The sequence below is a fragment of the Xiphophorus couchianus genome, chromosome 6, assembly GCF_001444195.1.
Source record: "Xiphophorus couchianus chromosome 6, X_couchianus-1.0, whole genome shotgun sequence".
NCBI classification, from domain to species: domain Eukaryota; kingdom Metazoa; phylum Chordata; class Actinopteri; order Cyprinodontiformes; family Poeciliidae; genus Xiphophorus; species Xiphophorus couchianus.
The window spans coordinates 29,948,027-29,967,591 of NC_040233.1; the positions used below are offsets into that span (position 1 = coordinate 29,948,027).

Below are 19,565 nucleotides of genomic sequence, written 5' to 3' on the forward strand. Positions count from 1 at the left end.
ATACGCTGATGTTTAGCCAGATAAAGCCTACTTATGTTTAAGATTATGTTTGAATTTTCATCAAACACATTTGCCAAGGTAAATTAAGATACTGTCCTGCCAACTATCCTCAAATTTCATTGTCTAGTCGTGGTACACACACACACACACACACACAATAGAATGGTTTGTAACACTGGACCTTTGTTTAGCCAAAAAAATAAAGGGACAAAAAAGAAATGCTCATATCTAATTAAAGTTGACTTTTTATGGCATTTAAGGAAATTAGTATGTTTGGAAAAAGCTATGTTATTTCTCACAATTTTAAAAACTGAGAAATATTTCCCTGTCCCTATAATCAGGCTTGGTGGTGGCAGCATTATTCTTAGAGAATCCTAATTAAAATGACGCTGAATGTTTACATAATATTTAGATTTATAAGAGACCGAATGTGGAAAATTAGAGACATTAATTGTGAAAATTGTAGCTAATTATATACATTTCTTTCATTTGATGGTGGGGATGCTTTGTTTAATGTTAATAGGTTAGTAGGTCAACTAAATCCATTATAGTTTAGTTAAAAAAAAAGGCAATAATATTGAAAAACTTAAATGAGATGGGGTTTTTTTTTTTCAACCTAAGCGCTTGATGACTCTGAGCCAAAAGTGGATTTAAAATACAAGCTCCTTATTTGAGCTCAGACTATATTTTTATTGTTTTCCTTTGTTGATTTACTTGAACTCTTGCGTAATATGACCTCGTGTTTACCAGATCGGTGACTTTGCAGCAGGAAGTCGCCGACAGTGAGCGAGGTGTCTCCGCTGGCTGACCTGGGTTGGCATAGTAACAAGGCTTTATGTCTTCTGGGAGTTATGGAAAATTACCCAGCATGCATATAAATAGAAAAAAACGAGAGAATAATCTCAAGGCATCTCTTCTAGGAAAAAAATACATTTTTGTGGGTGTGTGTGTGAGTGAGTGTGTGTGAAGAGAGCGACCTGTTAACTGTCAAGAGGGAGAGTCAACAGAGGCACGCGTTTGAAGATCCAATTAAAATCCTTGTTCATATGGAGACGCTGGATTAGAGTTGGTCTGGAGAGAACTCAAGAAGCAACCTATTCATTATGAAGGTTGCTAAGTAACCAGGCAATCAGGCCTGGTATGCTGTGGAAGAACAGAGAGGGTCAGTGAGTTTTATCGCTGTCATGGGAATACAGCAGGATTTTTAAGTCTCTGTGCAGTGTTTTTCTTTATTCTTTTAAATATTGTTTATTTTATATTTTTGAAAGAACTCATCAATTTTCTAAAAGAATCCACCTGGAACCTGCAAGATAGAGCCGATTCGTCCCTCCTTCCGGAAGGAGGGACGAATCGGCTCATTGCACAATCAGAAAATATTTAACATTTTGAAGAGTCTCTTTCCAAGAAACTTTCTCATTAATCAATGACCAGAAAAGGTTGAGTTAAAGAGTAAAGGCGTTTTCTGGAGGCCACAGTAGCTTCAGAGCTGATGTGCAATTTATTCCAATCCTATTGGCTGATATGTGGGCGGATAACCTGCTGCTGCACCTGACTCCGGGACAGATTTCCTATGGGAGGTCCCTCATGCATAATTAAGACTTTCCACTATTCTTTTTTTAATTTTTTATTGAGCAGTTATTGTTGCAAGAGCGCTCTTTTGCTAGATAAAACAAGTAAATAACTGTGTAATTTTAATCAAGTCCCCTGGAAGAGGAGAAAAAAGGAGAAATGTTCACGTTTATTTCTCAGAATTTTGACTTTAATGCAGAGGAGCTCCTGGGAGCAACCAGCTCCAATGACAGAGATGTGCGTTGTGAAGAAGAAGAACTGCATTTCTGGAGAAATTTGTTGGATTTAATTGGTCAATAAAGTCAAAATTCTTTTTTATTTATTTATTTTTTTCAGTGGCCCAAATTCTGTACCAGAAAGTCCTCTAACACTAATACTAATACAACTCTAAGACACTAATTTCTATCTGGTAGAAATTGTGAATACAGTGGACTTTATTTATTCATAAGAAAAAATATTTGTTATTTTCATTCTCCCTCTATATTTTGTACTTTTTTTCTGTTTTTTGGGGATGCTCATGCAATTTCAATAAAGTGCATCGAAGTTTGCGATTGGAAAGTAGGAAAAGCAAAGTTTTCTCCATTACCTTAACTCAATGCCTTTGTCGGCAGAGACTCTGTGTTTTGAATTCCAAACGTTTTTGTTGATGTAGTACTACATCTGATTGTGACAATATCATACTGTATAACAATAAAGCAAACACACCAATTCATTTGTGATTAAAGTTGATCACATTTGAAAGCACCTCACATGGAAAAGACTATAGATTTATATGGAAAGCTGTCAGTTTGCCTTAAATGTGAAGCAACTCATGTTGATTGGTGGATTTTTTTTTTTTCTGAATGGGGGACTGATTTACCAATGTATGTAGTTAATACTGTTAATAATGTTTGGCCTTCATCTCGAGAGCTTGTGGGCGTGGGGGGCCCTCATGAACAAAAAAACCCAAATAGTTTTTTTTTCGTTGGAAAAGTAATAGAAAGTAAGGCTGGTTTTTAGGGTTTGTTTGGATGTAAGAGTTAAATGCTGTTGTTTTTATCAAGGTGCCATCAATACAGTTCAGATTGTTTTTATGAGTTATTCATTTAAGGAATCGCATTTAAGCTGTACATTTTGAGTGTCTTTATTTCCAACTAATGTCGTTTGTATATTTGCCCTTCAGTTAGTTGCTTGGTTCTGTTCTTCCTCTCTGGGAGGTCACGTAATAGCATAGTATTTTATTAATAGTATTGTTGTCAAGTGCGACTGAAATATCACGTTAAATGCCTTACTTAAATTTATTTTAAATAAGTTATTTATTACGGATGTGACGTGTACATAACGTGACTGATACGGTTGTGTACGTTTGTGTTTATTCGCCTGGGTCCGCCGTCCACCCTTGAGAAACCAGTAATTAGAGAATTATGGAAAGTTTTATATTTGCAGTCTACGTTAAGTTTCATTAATTTATTCCTTTGAATGTTTTAGTTATTAGAAATGTAGTAAATCATATATTTGAACAGCTACGGATAAAACATGACGTGTACTGCGTTAAGCTCCGCCAGCGGTGCACGCTGATGATATAAACAAGCGGCTCTAAAGAGTCGGTGGAGTTACGTACTGCTAGCATCAGGGGAACTTTTTTTCTCTCACGGATGGGTGGTTCTTTCTGAGAGGCGTTGCCATACAGCGACTGCGCCAGGAATATATACCCGCAGTCACTTACTCTGTTTCATACGTTGCGCACCGCGTTGCCATTTCTAAGCACCGCTTACTTCGCCGTGTGAGTTATCTTGTGAAACGCTGTCTTCGCCATGGCCGACTACATTCACGTCCCAGACGAGGCTCCCGCTGTGCCCAAAATAGATGTGACGGTCGATGAGAACGACTACCGACCCGGTGCATTGCGGCTAATGAAGGAGCTCAGACCAAGCTGGAAGCCGTCCGAAATTAAAATGAAGGTAATATTTATGTCGTTTTATTTTAGAAAATGTAAAAATAGATTACTTTGTTTAGTGGACTGTATTTTTGCACGCTCTAAAACCGAAAATGTTTTTTTTTTTTTTTTTTTGCTACCTGCTCGAGTTAGCTAGCTAGGTGTCCAATTTAAATAAATGTCACAGGCTGACGTCAGACGAAACGGAAGGATTATAATATCATTGCAAGGCGCTGGAAGGACAAATATGTGCTATATTCCAACTAAAATACATTTCATTGTATCCGAAAGTGGTGGATAAACTTATCGATAGATGCAGAGATAGAAGGCGACCCTTTTATCATGAATATTTTAACTTTGCGGTTAGCATCTAGAACCGAGTATTTTGATTTCGCTTTTTATTGGGTATAAAACTCTGCTTGCATCCCCGTTTTATTTGTTAATTTAACAGAACTGGTTATGTTGGGAGCAGTCTTTATCAAAACCTTGGCACAACTCTGTACATTTGTTAGCAGCGGTGTTTCTATCCTGACTGGCGCCCAGGGCGAGGCCATGTTCCCCAACCCCCTCTCTCTCTCCCAAAAAAGAAAAAAAGGTTAAGAAAAAACGAAAATAAGAACCACGGATATGTAGTTTATTATAAATATGGAAAAAATGGGGATTTTTAATACTGACACTTAGTTTTTTTTTCATTTGTTTTCATATATATAGTTTTAAAGTAATAAAGTTGTATTTGCTGTTGTGACATATGTTGTAATAATTGGGAATCTAGGTATCATTTGCATATTTGAAGTAGACTTTTTCTATTATTATTTATCTACACTCCCACACAGCAGGGGTGCTTTTTTCCCACGGAAAAGGGAAATAAGCATAGAAAACTTGTCTGGTTTGAAACTTGAATAATGTTTTCTTTTTCTTTTAACCCCCGCATGTCTCCCATATCATGAAGCACCACTACTTATTAGCTCATGAAGTTAGGGAAGCCAATAATTAGAGCTAAGAGATCAGAAGGATTTCATAACGCAGCTTTGGAAACTTCTGGAAGAAATGTCGACGACCTCGTGAGCTTGACTCTCAGACGTTTGCATTTATGATTTGCATAATTCACTTGATCTAATCCTTTAAGATTACAGATGTCCTAAAGTCAAACAGTACCTGACTCACGCCATCGGCACAGATAAATGCTGCGAGTCACACGTAAATTAGTCCAAGTGGAGCAGGAAAAAATTTTCCTCTCCTGTGATGGCCCGGGGGTGTGGCTCAGCTTAGTAAACACAGCCAGGATGGAGGATCACATGCCCTGCTGCTTTTCCCTGTTTTCATCAATGAGGCAAAGTGGGGGGTTCAGCAAATACCAGTCGGTCCTTGTGCGTGGAAAAATAAAATTCCACGCAATCCTGTCATTCTCCGTCAGTCCTAGACAGAGTAAACAGTCTGACTGTTACGTAGCAAGCTGAGATCTCCCTTTATCTCCCTCCCCAGTAAATTTCCAGCTTTGTTGTGCCGGTAGGTCAGTTTAAATTGGTCAAACAAAGTCACACTTCTAGTTCAGTCTGTTTTACTCTATTAATGTTTACCACATCCCGACCTGCTCTAAGCTTAATGGTTAAATCCTTCAACCCTTCATTCATTTGCCTTTTTTTGTAGTTGACCTATTTACAACTAGGTGCTCTACATTTGAATATTTTTGATATAAAAAAACATATCAGAGCAATTCATTCTATGGAAGTACAAACAAAATTCAAAAGCTAAACAGGTTTCTACAGAAGGTTATTATAGTATGTTTGTGGCTACAGCAGATTACTGTTAATCACTTTTCTGCTAATGTTTAACAGATTAAACATAAAAATAGAAAGTCTTCAGAATTTTTATAAATACTTGCACATTAATTTTATTTCTTGTGTATGCAGGCAACCTTTAGCTAAACTATACTTTATGAAATAAACAGACCTGTCACAATAACACATTTTACTGAACGATAAATTGTCCCAGAAATTATTGGGATAAACGGTAATATTTTTGTTTTTGAGACCACTTTCAAGCAATATAATAGCAACGATCGCATAATGACACAAGTTTACCCTCTCAAATAATAATAAGTAATTTTTTTAAAGGACAGGTAACACTGGAACTAGAAGATATTTTAAATATCTAAAATAAATGTTAAAAAATGATCAAAAACATTAAATGAACCCACAATAAATGAAATGGAAAGTAAAGAAATCAAAGCCCTTGATATCTGATCCACCACTATAATCCTTGCTTCTCAATTGCAACCGCTGCAGCTTGCCTCCAATGTTTACCAAAGTGGGACCAAATGAAACTAGTTTCATAGTAATGCTTCTGTCCTAATGAGTTGTTTTTAAACACAGGTCTGGAGTTAAAATAATGCATGAAATATAAAAGCTGGTACTCAAAGTCATGTCCATGGCCCCACAATTTACTGTAGGTGATGTTGTTCCTCTCTGCAGTTTTTCACTGATGGAATAACCAACAAGCTGCTTGGCTGCTATGTGGGCCCAGTCATGCAGGATGTGGTCCTGGTCCGCATTTATGGCAACAAAACGGAGCTGCTGGTCGACCGGGACAACGAGATTAAAAGTTTCAGAGTGCTGCATGCGCACCGCTGTGCCCCCCGCCTTTACTGCACCTTCAACAATGGCCTCTGCTACGAATTTCTGCAAGGAACCGCCTTGGAACCGGAGCATATCCGTAGCCAAGTTGTTTTCAGGTAAGGGAAGAAGACAAACCGGGATGAAAATCCCAATCTGCAGTCAAAACAGTAAAAGTGCTAAGTTACATTTTAAATTTTTATCTTCATACTTTCTTTTTAAGTTCCAGTGATATATGGTGTTTTGTTTTCGTTTTTTCATCTGACAAGTCGGTGATCATGAGAATCACCTTCAATGTTCTGCATTTCCATTGAACATATAATTGAGCAAATTGGAATTACAAAAATACATTTGCTTAACAGAAACACAGCAAGTTTGAAATATCTCATGTTTTTTGATAATGTTTTTGCACTAGAATGCGGTGATCTTTTTATTTATTTATTTTTTTGGCCGTATCAAAATTAGTGTTTTTAGAAAAGTGTGATGGAAAGACTTTATTTTTTTCACATTGCATAAGTAATGTGATCAATGCCAGATGTTACTGCTGGCGAAAAAGATGAAGAAGACGACAGGAAGTAGTTGGAGGATGACGGCGTGGCGTATTTTTCAATGACTTATTGCGTGAACAAAGTTCTTCATGTGTGATTTTAACTGCAGTTGCAAAAGTGAGTTTTTTCAACATCAGCGGAAGATAAAAAAAGTTTTGCGTACATTTGTAATGGAAACGCAGCTAGTGTCTAATGAAGGAATAATAATATAGGAACCAAAGTTGGCTGCTGCGATCACAAATGCTTGATTTGCGTGGACTAAAAAGCCTTGTACTGTAAGAGCTGGTTATTTTATAATTCCTCTTTTAGATGCCTTGTGTCATATTGCTGTTGGTAATAAAGCAAACAAAATACAATCTTGGTTCTTTGCTCTGATTTTCCCCGTTTAAAGTGACATTTCCAACTCAAATCTATATTTACACATCTGTAAGCTGATTAGCAGTATGGGGCATGTCTTTGGTCATATTGGTTTACAGTGACATCTTTACATATTGATATTCGATGCCCTTGCCATGCAGGCTTATTGCGAGACAGCTGGCCAAGTACCATGCCATCCACGCCCACAATGGCTGGGTTCCCCGCTCTGACCTGTGGCTGAAGATGGGCAAGTACTTTGCGCTCATTTCCAAGTGCTTCCAGGATCATGACAGGTGAGTGCTTGTCTCTTAACTCTTCAATGACTTAAAAATTCACTTCTTATTGCAAAATGTTGCATCTAATGGCTTTAATGGAAAAATATTATCTAGTCTACATTGCGTTGGTAGTAAAATATGTTGAGAATGGTTTTGGTAGCTGTTAAAGCCGTAGGGAAAAAATTAGCTGCTGATGTCCTGTTCCTGCTGGGTTGCGAAATTTTGCGTACCAGCCACAGCAGTCCCAGGAACCCAAATTGTAACCAGAACATGAAGTCATAATGAGATAATCACATGCTTTTCCTCACCTGACAGGTGTCATTTGTTCATTTGTCTCTGCTAGATGGTATTTTTATGCAAAGGCAAAAAAACAAATTTAACTAGTTCTTGACATAAACCAGCCTATTTTCCTGCATAATACAACAGCATGGCTCAGAGTGTGGACCTTTTGGCTCCCTCCAGGTTGAACATGGAGGTCCCCGGCCCTCAGTCCCTCAGCAAAGAGCTGCTGTGGCTGCAGCAGAGCTTGTCAGTGCTGGGCTCTCCTGTAGTTCTTTGCCACAACGATCTGCTTTGCAAAAACATCATTTATAACCAGAGGGAAGGTGAGTATGAGCCACAGAGGTGCAGTCTTGGACGTTTCTGTGTGACTGGTTGCTGGTGTGAGTCTTCGTATTGAGCAGGGGTGCATTCAGGGGATGTCATCTCCTGCACACTGCTTGGTAGTGTCTGTATTCGTCTGCAAACATTGAATTAGATCAGATTAGACATTCTAGTTCCTTGTTCTGCCAAAGTTTCTACTTCACATGAAGGTAAGATGAGATTCAGCCCAACTTAATACGTGCAACACTTTAGAATTTTCATTCATTGCAAATTAACTCAATTTTAAGAGTTTACATTTTTTTTATTTAGTCTTTTTTTATGTCTAAGTTCTAATTCTGTGCTGCTTTTACTGAAGTTGGAACAATAGCTAACATTAAATGAGTTTGCATACTAAGTCTCTGAGTTTATCCTCCTGAGGCTGTAATGTTACCACTTTGCTCATAATGTGTCCTACTTTTACACAAAGCAGCATCTTTCTGGCTAGCCAGTGAAACTGTTCTACTTTGTTGTTAACAATAAAACACAATAGGTGAACGGAAGAGCACAGTCTGGTCGGTGGGGTGAAGGAGGATGTGCGAGCTGTCGGCCCCCTCGTCTATTTGCGACGGGGGGGTGAGGAAATTCTCACAGCTCCTTGTGTCTAGCTTTTCTCCCCCAGGAGTGACGGCGGAGGCTTTGACTGCCGCTGCTGCTGGGCCGCCATGCCCTTTGGGGAGGCAGTGGAGAGAGACTAACCAGCACTGTGAGGGACCCTCATGTAGTGTGCCCACTGCTCAGGCTAATCGGGATGAGTTCATGGCAGCAGTAGGAGCCACATACATGCGTATCAGCAGTCAGTTGTTCACATGACATCTTAATATCAAAATAAACATCTAAAGTATCAGTATTTTAATCACAGGGATGACTAAATGGTTACAAAAAATATGATGGTGTGATATTTTTTTTTCTTTTCCTGTTAGTATGCCTACAGACAAGACCAAACCCAACCTTAAACCCAACCTTGTCACTCGTAGTTGTATGTTTTAGAAAGTACTTTGTTTAATCAAATAAAAATGATGACAAATCAGTAAATCTGCTGTTTGGTAATATAATTACAAAAAACATTTTGAGGAACATCGAATCAACAGGTGTTTTATTCCGGAAAGTTTGACAGTGTGTGACTTGTGGAAATTCTTGGTTCTGGTCTTGTTTTTGGGCGTAAACAACATGAATAACGTAGAATATCAACTTAATCTTTATAGGCTGAAACATGCTTATGTGAAGACAGTTTAAAAGCAGCTGTACTGTCCGTTGTTTTGTCGACATGCTCACTTATAGCACAGATAGTTAGCAAAGATAGCGATCAGTGTTTCCTGTACATGTTCCCTGCTCTCTGTCACACTTTTACACACAGGAATAACCGGTATCTGTGTACAGTCCCTCAATACCACCTTAAAGGAATCCTTCCTTGTACTCATAGATCAGTGGGCGTGAAATCTATGTACGTGTTTTAATCTATGTACGTGTTTTCTCTTACACAATCATGTCTCAGGTGTCAGTTAAAACAGGTTCAGGAGTTTCGTTGTTGGTAAATTAGTCAGAAATCTTTGCAGGAAAAATACTTTTGACCCATGCCAGAACACTAGATATCTTAAAATGCAAACACAAAAATAAACTTAAATACACTCGACATGCAAAGCCTGCAGCTTTAATTATTCTATGTTTGTCTTCATCTTTTCAGATGATTTTAATTTAGTTTAGCTTTTTCTTACCTCTTAAATGTCTTGTAACAGAAAAACCAAAAAACTTGAATATATTTTAATGGGATTTTATGTTTTATACCGACTCAAAATAGTATATAATTTAAAAGTGAAAGAAAAAGGATATGTAGTTGCTCCACCATTTATTTATTTTTTTCACATAGAAATCTGAATAATATGGTGAACCCTTTGTATTCAGTCCCCCTAGTAAAATCCAGTGAAATTGGTTTCCTTCATAAATATCTTGAAGTCACCTGTGTATCATTTTTTTTCTCTTAAGGAATTTGTTGGAGACCATTAGTGACCAAATGGTAGCATAAAATAGCGTAGTCAAAGTCCAGTACTAAACTCAACTGAGAATCATGAGCCAAACTTTGAAATTATTGTAATCAGACACTTTTCATCCTTTTTTTGGAGCTTTTTCTCAAAGAAACACTCCAAATAAAATCTAAGCACAAAGCTGGTAAACATATTGTGTTGAAAGGTGATTCTATAAAGTATCAACTCAGGTGGGCTAAGTACAAAAACACACCACACTTTTCCATTATAATTTTTTTTTCTCTAAAATAATTTTGAGAACCATTTGTCCTATTTCCTTTCCTTAAGTAAATGTTTGCTACTTTGTTCTGGTTCAAGGTCAAGAGACAAACGTTTTCAAGTCACTGTAGTTGAAACTTTTAATAGAGTAGATACGAGAACAGGTTTGCTGCCAGGCTGCTTCTTGTGCCTTTTTCTCTGTTGGACAAAATTGATACAGTAGAAAGTGCCACTTCCTGTGTGAATAAAACCAAAAAACCCAGGGTGGAAGTGCAAAGTCACTTAGCTTTTAGTGTTGCCCAAAAATAATGCTCACCTTTCATCTCAAAAAACCCAGTCACATGCTGAGTGTTTCTCTTTCTTTTCACTTCTCATGTTATTCAAAAAGTAGATTGAAACCCATAAGTAGGCCTCTCAAAGATCCTGTCACATGAAAAAGCAGCAGAGGTCTTACACCATTGGACTTTTGCTGAGCCAATAGGAGCAGAGCATTGGGAGGGGGAGTGGCAGGTGACTGAAACTGTAGAGGGAAGAGACTGTTGCTGTAAAAGTTGAGATGGGATTTTTATTTTTTTTTTTATTTGGCAGCAGGCCCTGATGTCTGGAAACTGTGAGAGAATGGTTAAAAGACAAATGTGTGAGGAGTGTGAGCATGTGTGAAAGATGTTTGCCCAAACCTTTTCATCTGCTGCACAGGGGGGCTATAGCCACTGCCCGGAGGTGTTCAGTTGTGTCCCGCTAGGACCTACACGCCGGCTGGTAACCCACCTCAAAGTGTCTTTCTCTCTAGTCCAGCCTGAGAAAAATTATTCTTCCTATATGTCAGGTTTAAGGAATTGACGAACGTTTAAGAAGTAAAACTATTAGGTTGCTACTCGGAAACAGAATTTCGGGGGCGGGGGTTTATTTTCTGTGTCAGCGGGCCTGTCAAAGTAAGGGTTTGGATTTTGAGATAAACCGCCTCATGACTGACTACTTCCTCCTTTCTTTGTCTGTTAGTGCTGATGCTTCATTTTGTCAGTGGTTTAAAAAAAAAAAAAAAAGCACCAAGGCAGCAACACATTTTGGATGGTTTATTTTACACATTTAAAAACAAAATGTAGAACTAAGCTAACAGAACAATGAAATTTGACATTTCAAATCCAGATTATCATCTAGAGAGAATACATTCGGGTTGATGTATTTTGCAGCTGGAACCATCACTCCATACGACACGCCTATTAAGTCATAGTTTCAGTGACCTCACCCCAAAAGTATGTTGTTTGGATGAACGAAACAGTTAAAAAGTTACAAGTTTTTTTTAGTTTTTTCTTTTAGTCCACGCCTCACAACAGATTCAAAACATGATGTATACTCATGACATGACGTCTCTGCAGATTTTTCCATTATACCAGTCAGAACACATGGATGTAGCAGCCAGGTGCTGGATCAGATCTTGTCTGCCAGCTTTCAGCTCCAACCCACACCGGAGATGAAACCGAATTCCAGAGCAGAACGTATCGATAGAGACAATCGCCGTGGCAGACTGTGTACGTTTGCTTACGTGCTCGTCAGCTTGTGGCTTTAAATGTTCTGTTCAAACAGTTGGCAGTTAATTCCTATGCACAATCCATGTACATGCATTAACGCTGTTTTAAGTACAGAAAGCTTCCTCCGATCCCCTGTTGGCTAAAAGCTCGTACAACTTAGTTTTTATGTTTCCAATAAAGTCTGTGACGACCTCAAGACGTCCTCTGTAATACTCCATGTAACTTAAAGAGGACAAGTCAGATATTCAAATGATAGGTGATATCTTTATGCAATAAAGTGGTTTAATAATTTCCACATTAGGGATGGAAGTCATCGATTTAATTTAAAGTTGATTGATCTCATCGATCAACTAACGATTAATAACCACCATTTACTTAAAAACCTTAGTTTTCTGTTGTATGAAGAGGGCTGAACGTCTTTCCGTAACATTATTAAGGGCTACACATTTCATAATGTGCTGAATTTTGGATAAAAGCACATTGTATTTTAACCATTTTTGTGTGTGTTAAATACTGATTGAATAAACAGATAACTATGGTTTTCTCACATTATTAAACTTAGACTCATTTTATAAAATGTAACAAAACTAAGTGGATGTTATTGGAACAAATTTTAATCTAATAAACCATTTAATCAACAATTAATGGTCTACAATTAATCGTCCGACGGTTGATTGTTTGCATCTCTACTCCAAACCGACTTAAACCTGCATATACAAAGATCTGATAAAGATATTTTATAATCTCTCTCATTTTGCAAATGAAAGAGATTATAACTCTTGGTGTGTTGCTGTCTTGCTACAGACTCTCTGCCCCTCAGTGTTTTTTGTTTTTTTGTGCTTTACCCTTTCACCTTCTACTTTTGTTTCCATCTCTTTGTTTTTCCGTGCCTTTCCAAAAAGTTTTGTCTGGCCAGTTTCCTTCTTACGCTCTGCATGTATCCAAAACAAATACTCACTGGAAAGTCAGCTTGCCCTCCTCCCAGCAGACTTTTACAAGTGTTGCACCGTGCCGCACACATTTTCACCTCTAATGTATCCCGGTCACCCTTTTCTGTGTGCGTCTGCATGTTTTCATTTCAAAACGAAGAAACAAGCAGCCCATAATAAGTCTTACTATAATAAATTACAGTGCGAGTGAAAATGTGGAAGCTTTTTTTCTTTCTCTTTTTTTTTCATTACCTTGGTTCAAGCTTCCCCGTTCTCCATAAATAAAAAAGCCTACATTTCTTAAACTTACTGGAAGGGGCTTTTTAGTTTGAGTACACACATCTTTCTGCCTTCCTCTAGTTTCTATTGACGCCTCAAAATGCAAACTCTTACTTCTCGCCCCTGCAATTGGCTGCCTAGACGGCTTGTCCATTTAGCTGACTAAAACATAGAGCTTTGACAATTCAGAGTTATTAAAAGGGAAACAACATAATCATTGCATCTGCATGTCCGGCATCACTGTCTAAACAATGCGCCTTCTGTTTCCAGGCAGTGTAAAGTTCATTGACTACGAGTATGCAGGGTACAATTACCAAGCCTATGATATTGGGAATCATTTCAATGAGTTTGCTGGTGAGTACAAATCCACAAAATCTGAAATGTTTCATTTTTGCTGTTGAAATTATTATTTTTATTTATTTATTTTTTCAATTATTGTCCATCTTCTCATGTTTTAGGCCTGAATGAAGTGGACTATAGTCACTACCCGGAGCGGGCCTTTCAGCTACAGTGGCTGCGCTCGTACCTGGAGGCCTACAAGGAGCACAAGGGCCAGGATGGTGAGGTCACAGACACAGAGGTGGAGATCCTGTACGTTCAAGTCAACAAGTTTGCTTTGGTAAGTTAATAAATAAATAAATCGCAGCAAAGCAGAGTTTGAAAAATTACCTTACTGATTGACAAAGCAGGTAATTCCTTCTTTCATTTGTTCAACAATTCATCCAGATTCTTAAACGCAACTATAGCGCAACTTAAATTAGTTTTTGCACAACTGACAGAATATATCAAAACACGTTGCTGCCACCTCTTCAGTGTTAAATTCTCTTCCTGTTCAGTATCTAAACTTGTCAGACTGGTAATTTGTTAATACCTCGTAGTCAACGCCCTTTGTTGTTTGACTGAACTCTCATTCATGAATTGAGTGTGGTGAAGTTTTCTAGGAAATGCTTTGCGGAACAGACATGCCATCATTCCTGCAAAAAAATGCCTGTGGGGCATAACTAAGAAGTAATTGACGCCTTTAGCCAGTGTTTTTTTTTTTTTTTTTGGTTGAAGTGCACCTTTTAGATAAAACAATAAACATTTCTTTATCTTACTGAAAGCTTCCTCGTTGCTAAAAATAAAAATGAAGCTGACTGCAGTAAATCCTCTCGGCTGTTTTTGTGTAAAGATTGAAAGACGGCTAACTACTTGTTTTCTGAGAGGACATGTCAGCTGGCTTGCTTATTGTGTCCAATAATTCAAAAATAACCTTCAGTAATCTTGATTCTTTTCTCTTATTTCTATCTTTGTGTCCAGGCGTCTCATTTCTTCTGGGGTCTCTGGGCACTGATTCAATCCAGGTTCTCCACCATCGACTTTGACTTCCTTGGGTATGTTTCTCCCTACAACAAGCTAGTGTGCTTACACTTGTGCTTAATTATTATTATTATTACTATTTCTATTTCTCCGTATTCAGCAGAAATTTTCTGCCATGTCTGCTGAAGCAGACGCATCTCTAGCAGAGAGCATTTTGTTCCATCTCATTGCTGACCGTGCTCTTTTCTCTCTTTTCTACCTGAAGATATGCAAAGCTGCGCTTCAACCAGTACTTCAAGATGAAACCAGAGACGGCTGCTCTGACATTACCCGAATAAAACTTAACAATTTCTCTCTTCTTCTTCCTCCTGCTTTCCCCCTGCCTGCACCCTCATATGATGACTGCAGGGCGCCCTCTAGAGGACTGTGTTGAAATTCCCTTTTGGTTCCCATTGTCCTTTTTTTCCAAAGGAAAATGTACCTTGTGGGTTAAAATGGAGGACCTGTTATAATGTGAAGCCCATGTGACTAAATGGTTCTTATTTAGTCATTTTTGTACTGATACTATCTGGGATGTGGGCATTAGATCAGCATACTGTACTCTGTACTTCACTGTATAAGCTGTTACAGAGACAAAACAAAGTCTCCTTCAAAACAGATATGGAGCAGGCACCTGATAGGCTGGGTTTTTTTTTTCTCATCTGGATTATAATAATACTGGCAAACATGGAGAGACTTAAGGGTAAAAAGGAGGAGATAAAAAAAAAACAAAAAACACACGACACAAAGGCGGTTTTGTGTTCCAAGAAATAGATATGGGACGACTCCTTTTTGAATCTCATGCGATACGAGTTTCGTTCCCCACCCCTTTCCTCCTGGCTTTGTTGTCACCCTTATGTTACCTCGTACTGTACATATATGGGTGCTACACCAGAGTAGCCACGCAGTCACTGCTGAGCAGCTAGACGAGGGCTGTTTTGTTTGCAAACAGCGACTTGTAGGAAGGCGTCACGTGTTTAATTCTGACGAGTTGTGAGTCACTGGATTGCCTTTTCAACTTGGTGTAAATTTCATGCTTTCTTTGGCACTTTTATGTTTTTCTTTTTCTTTTTTCATGGTTAGCTGCTTCCAGGAATTTGAACATTCCATGTTCATAAGGTCGTGCAGGAAACATGGTTGCACCCGTACGATGGGTCAGGAGCGGGATTGAAGTCGCTACTGTTTTAGACAAGAGAAAACCATTACACTGTCCGTATGGGGATTCTCTGTGGTATTCCATCAGTTTGCTGTTCAGTTCTGGTTGTCTTCGTATGCTACACACTGACCACTCCTAAATCGAACGTCTCAAATGTCTGAGCCAGTGCTTGGAGACGAGGTGCAGCATGGTGAATGTTCTTGTTTAAAATAGGCATGGGCTGGAATGCCGTTTCCAGAAATGACCTTTGTAAAAAAAATAATCTCTAGATTTATACACAAAATGTAAAATAAACATGTAAAACATGATCCAGTTGATTTTGTTTTTAGTGGAAAATTCCTACTGCTATTTAAAACCGTACGACATTGCTTAGTGGTTATGTTTTAGATTATTTTGATACCGAAATATAGAAAGAACCCGAGCCAAATCTGGTTGGAATCTTCAAGCATACATGCTCGTTACAGCTTTTAGCATTGGCAGTCTAACTAGTCGGGACAAACTTTGGTCACTGTGGCAAATTTTCTGGCATCTCATCAAAAGGACCATAAATTGTATTTTGTTGTTTTCGTTTCACCTTGATGTCGGTAATTGGCCCATGCCTAGTTTAAAGCTCAAATTAGTCGGATGACGAGTTTGTTGGGGAGGGAAATGGCCTCTTGATATCAAAAACCGATTTATTCTTCATTTTTCAAACAAGCCAAGACCAAAGTGCTGCCACCTTGCTTGTACATTGTGCACATTTCTGTTTTGACATGGAGTTAGTTCTATTTTTTTATGTATATATTTTGAAATGGAGCTCCTGTTCCACGGACACAGTCCAGCCTGGAATGTTGTGTGAAATGTTTCTGCACATTACCTGCTAAGGAGTTGGTTTCCCTGTGTGACATGTGAAAGCACATATTTCGCACTTCTAGTAAGTGACTCTTGGAGCCTGTTGACTTGTTTTTCTTGGCGACGCAGTGAAGAATAAACTGACAGTTTGAGTTGAACCCAATCTAATGTAGAAGTTCTCTCCCACGATTGATGTGAAAAACTAGAGTTCACTAGTATTTTTTAAGGGATCTGTAGGAGGAAGTTTTCTTTTTTTACATGTGGTTAATAGACTTTCAGATCATGTTTACTTTAAATTGATATTTTCTCACATTTTATTTTTTACATTTCATTAATTTCTAAATGATTAATTCAAATATTTTTTACACTCGTTTCTGTTTATACATCTGTTCCAATAAAAAAATGACTGCACATTTTTAGACGACTCTAAATTATGTGTAAATCTCTCTGGCCACTGTAACATTTTACATGTACATCGAGCGTATGTATTGTAATGCTTACACTCTAATGTGAATAAAAATGTACATAGCAGAATTTTTATGTTTTTTTTTTATTATTTTATTTTGAAGATTGCATTAAAGTGTGGTTGCCTGATGTAAGAGGCCATCTTGGATAAAAATGCTTTTGAAAATAAAGTATTTGCAAATAAGGGTGTTACTCTTGAAGTGTCCTCACTTTAACTGTGTTTATGATGGGAGAAATATTTGGCTTTATCTGCAGATTATTACTATTTTTATTTTTGCCATTAACATTCCTTTAGAGTATGCCGTCGTTTCAGGGCTCTTCCAACATAGAGAAAGATTTATTAGAAGAGCTTCTTTGTTCCTTAATAAATTGTTTTTTTTTTTTTTTTTTTTTTAAAAAAATACATTTATTCAAAGTACATTTTTCATTAATAATGTAGAACAAGTGTGATTCTCGGTTAAAAATTTAGCTTTTCACCGAAAAAGTGTAACCGGACCTTTTCAAAGTTCACTTCAGGTGTCTTCACACTATCAGCTGGTTCAGGTCACAGCAGAAATCTGAGTTTGTACCACGGATGACCACAAGATGGCGACACAACCCAAAGAAAAACATCGTCCTGCTCAAACCCAACAGGAATCACACACACTAATCTTATCCAGCGTTTGATTGTCGTGAATGAATCTAGATCGACATATAAAAATATATACAAAATAAACCCGGGTCATGTTGTTCTGCGAGATCCCTATGAAATTTAAACAACACCCTGCTGAGACTGGCTTACATTGCGTTTTGACTCAACTCTCTTTTGCTAGAAACTCTTAGCTTTACAGCCAAATTCAGTTAAACGTAATACGTTTACATAAATGCAGTAAGGGAAATAAAACGGGAGTAATTGTGCACTGTAAAACAGCGGGACGCTAATTTATTAGCTTGTTTATGCTAACCTAATGGTTAAATTCACGCCTCGCACCCAAAACCAAACAAATAACTTCCACTATTCTCTCGAAGCGAATCAAACCCACTCCTCGTCTCCCTAATATGAGCAGCGTCTTATACAGTGGAACAATTACAACAGTGCGTTATCCAACTCACTGACTGTAATTCAATTATCCTCCTCCCCCCGGCTTCATCCACCCAGATAATACACACATTAATTAACAACAGAATCCAATATCGCCTGTTCTGCGCCTCCACTTATTTTCATTTCCAATAAAAAGGTCACAGCAGCCACTTCCCACCGAAGACAATTAGCGTAAGTGTGCAGTAATGGATTACGCTTGTAAATCACCAGCGGCCCGAAGTGTGTGACGGGGAGCGGGAGAGTGAGCCCGGCGGTAGCGGGAGGGTGCGGCCTGGGAGAACGGAGGTGCCGACTCGGCTGCCATTAACATCCATCAGACGTGTCACTCTGGAGAACTCATAAAGCAAGAATCTCCGCAAGGTGGATGTTTTTGCGTCACGTATTCCGTGGGAGCACAAGGAGATTCTTCCCTCTGTTTCCTTCAGGTTCAACGGCAGATCACAGTAGTGGACATTGCCGTGGTCCAACCGGCGTGTAGCGCGAGAGTCCTCCGTCAATTCAGGATGGAGGTTTAATGCATAGAGGCTGGCAATGTTGCTAGAGTTTTGCATGCTTTCCTCATGCTTACCTAGGGTTTCTCCGGGTACTCCAGTTGCCAGAGCACTGTTCAGCCTATGGCTTGACAACAGAAACAATCAATCTGTCGCTTGCAAGCAAGACTATTCTATTTTTATAGCCCAAGGTAGATTAAAAAAACCCCACCTTGATAATCCTCTCTTTTATACTAGATACAGGTATCCATTATTTAATATGTTTTTAGTTCATTTCTATTCATCTCTTCATTTTTCTTACTGTTTAATTCTTCTTTTCTTTTACGTTACTCTATTTTGCATTTTATACGTCGTAATCTTTCCCTGGGAAATAGAGGTGTGGCGGGAGTTTTATTTACCATGAGGCACAGGTGAACTTGTCTGTTCAAGAGCACGAGTGAGAAAAGACACCACGGATGAAAACTCGATAACTCATGGCAGCATTCTCCCACTGTCACAGATGAGCAGACAGTAAATCAGGAAAATGCCAGAGTGAATGGGAGGGGGCAGGGTCAGTGCAGATTCAGTCATCCTCACTAAGGCTGCGACCTAATTACCCAAAGAGAGGGAAACAGTAATTAGCAGAGAGTCTCACCTCGTTAATCACAAAGGGCTCCTTCACTCTATTTATATCTGATTAATGGCTTGCTTAAGCACGCTGAGGTATTTATTTTTCTGTTAATTGTGTGCAGCTTGTCTCCTCTCAGCTCACTGCAGATTGCTAACACCCCCAACTGATGCACACACCTCCATGACACCTTTCCCGATCTTTATTTATTTTTTTTACATTCTCATTTTGACTTACTGGCTTCCTGACTGAAAGATGACAAGAAGTTGTTTCTCCAAATGTGAGGAAATGGAGTACTTTATCTGGAACGTCAGGTGTTTGTGTATAACGCTGCTAAATATTATTTTGACCCTCCCGAATTTTTGTTGTTGTGCTTTTCTGCTAATCTTAAATGTTATCAAATGATGATTTAATTTATTAAGCAATGAAAGCTACCCACACCAATCTGACCCTGCTTGAAAAGAAATAGCCTCCTACGTCGAATCACTAACACCCTTGGCCGAGAACAACTGCTACTAAGCATTTACGAGAACTGGCAGTGAGTCTTAAACTTTGCTGTGTAGAAATTTTGGCCCACTCTTCCGTCTAGAATTGTTTCTTTATTGTGGCCAAATTGGAGGGTTTTTCAAGCACCAACAACCTGTTTCAGGTCATTCCACAGCATCCTAATTGAATTCAAGTCTGAACTTGGCTGGACATTATGA

The 19,565-nt window shown here is 38.5% G+C and overlaps 1 protein-coding gene across 1 annotated transcript; it reads left to right on the forward strand.

Moving 5' to 3' along the window:
- The first annotated feature begins 3,201 nt into the window (after positions 1-3,201).
- LOC114146371 (ethanolamine kinase 1) lies at positions 3,202-16,866 on the forward strand. The gene is made up of 8 exons (XM_028020339.1): positions 3,202-3,509; positions 5,956-6,215; positions 7,163-7,294; positions 7,739-7,881; positions 13,163-13,246; positions 13,351-13,511; positions 14,192-14,265; positions 14,457-16,866. Exons 1-8 carry the CDS (start codon positions 3,363-3,365, stop codon positions 14,527-14,529), a joined length of 1,074 nt encoding a protein of 357 aa, XP_027876140.1. The 5' UTR covers positions 3,202-3,362; the 3' UTR covers positions 14,530-16,866.
- The last annotated feature ends 2,699 nt before the right edge of the window (positions 16,867-19,565 follow it).

Excerpts from the sequence above, each read along its gene's own strand:
- LOC114146371 (XM_028020339.1), top strand. The coding sequence starts at position 3,363 with ATGGCCGACTACATTCACGTCCCAGACGAGGCTCCCGCTGTGCCCAAA. Across the intron at positions 3,510-5,955 it reads CGTCCGAAATTAAAATGAAG|TTTTTCACTGATGGAATAAC; the intron begins GTAATATTTATG and ends TCCTCTCTGCAG. Across the intron at positions 6,216-7,162 it reads CGTAGCCAAGTTGTTTTCAG|GCTTATTGCGAGACAGCTGG; the intron begins GTAAGGGAAGAA and ends CTTGCCATGCAG.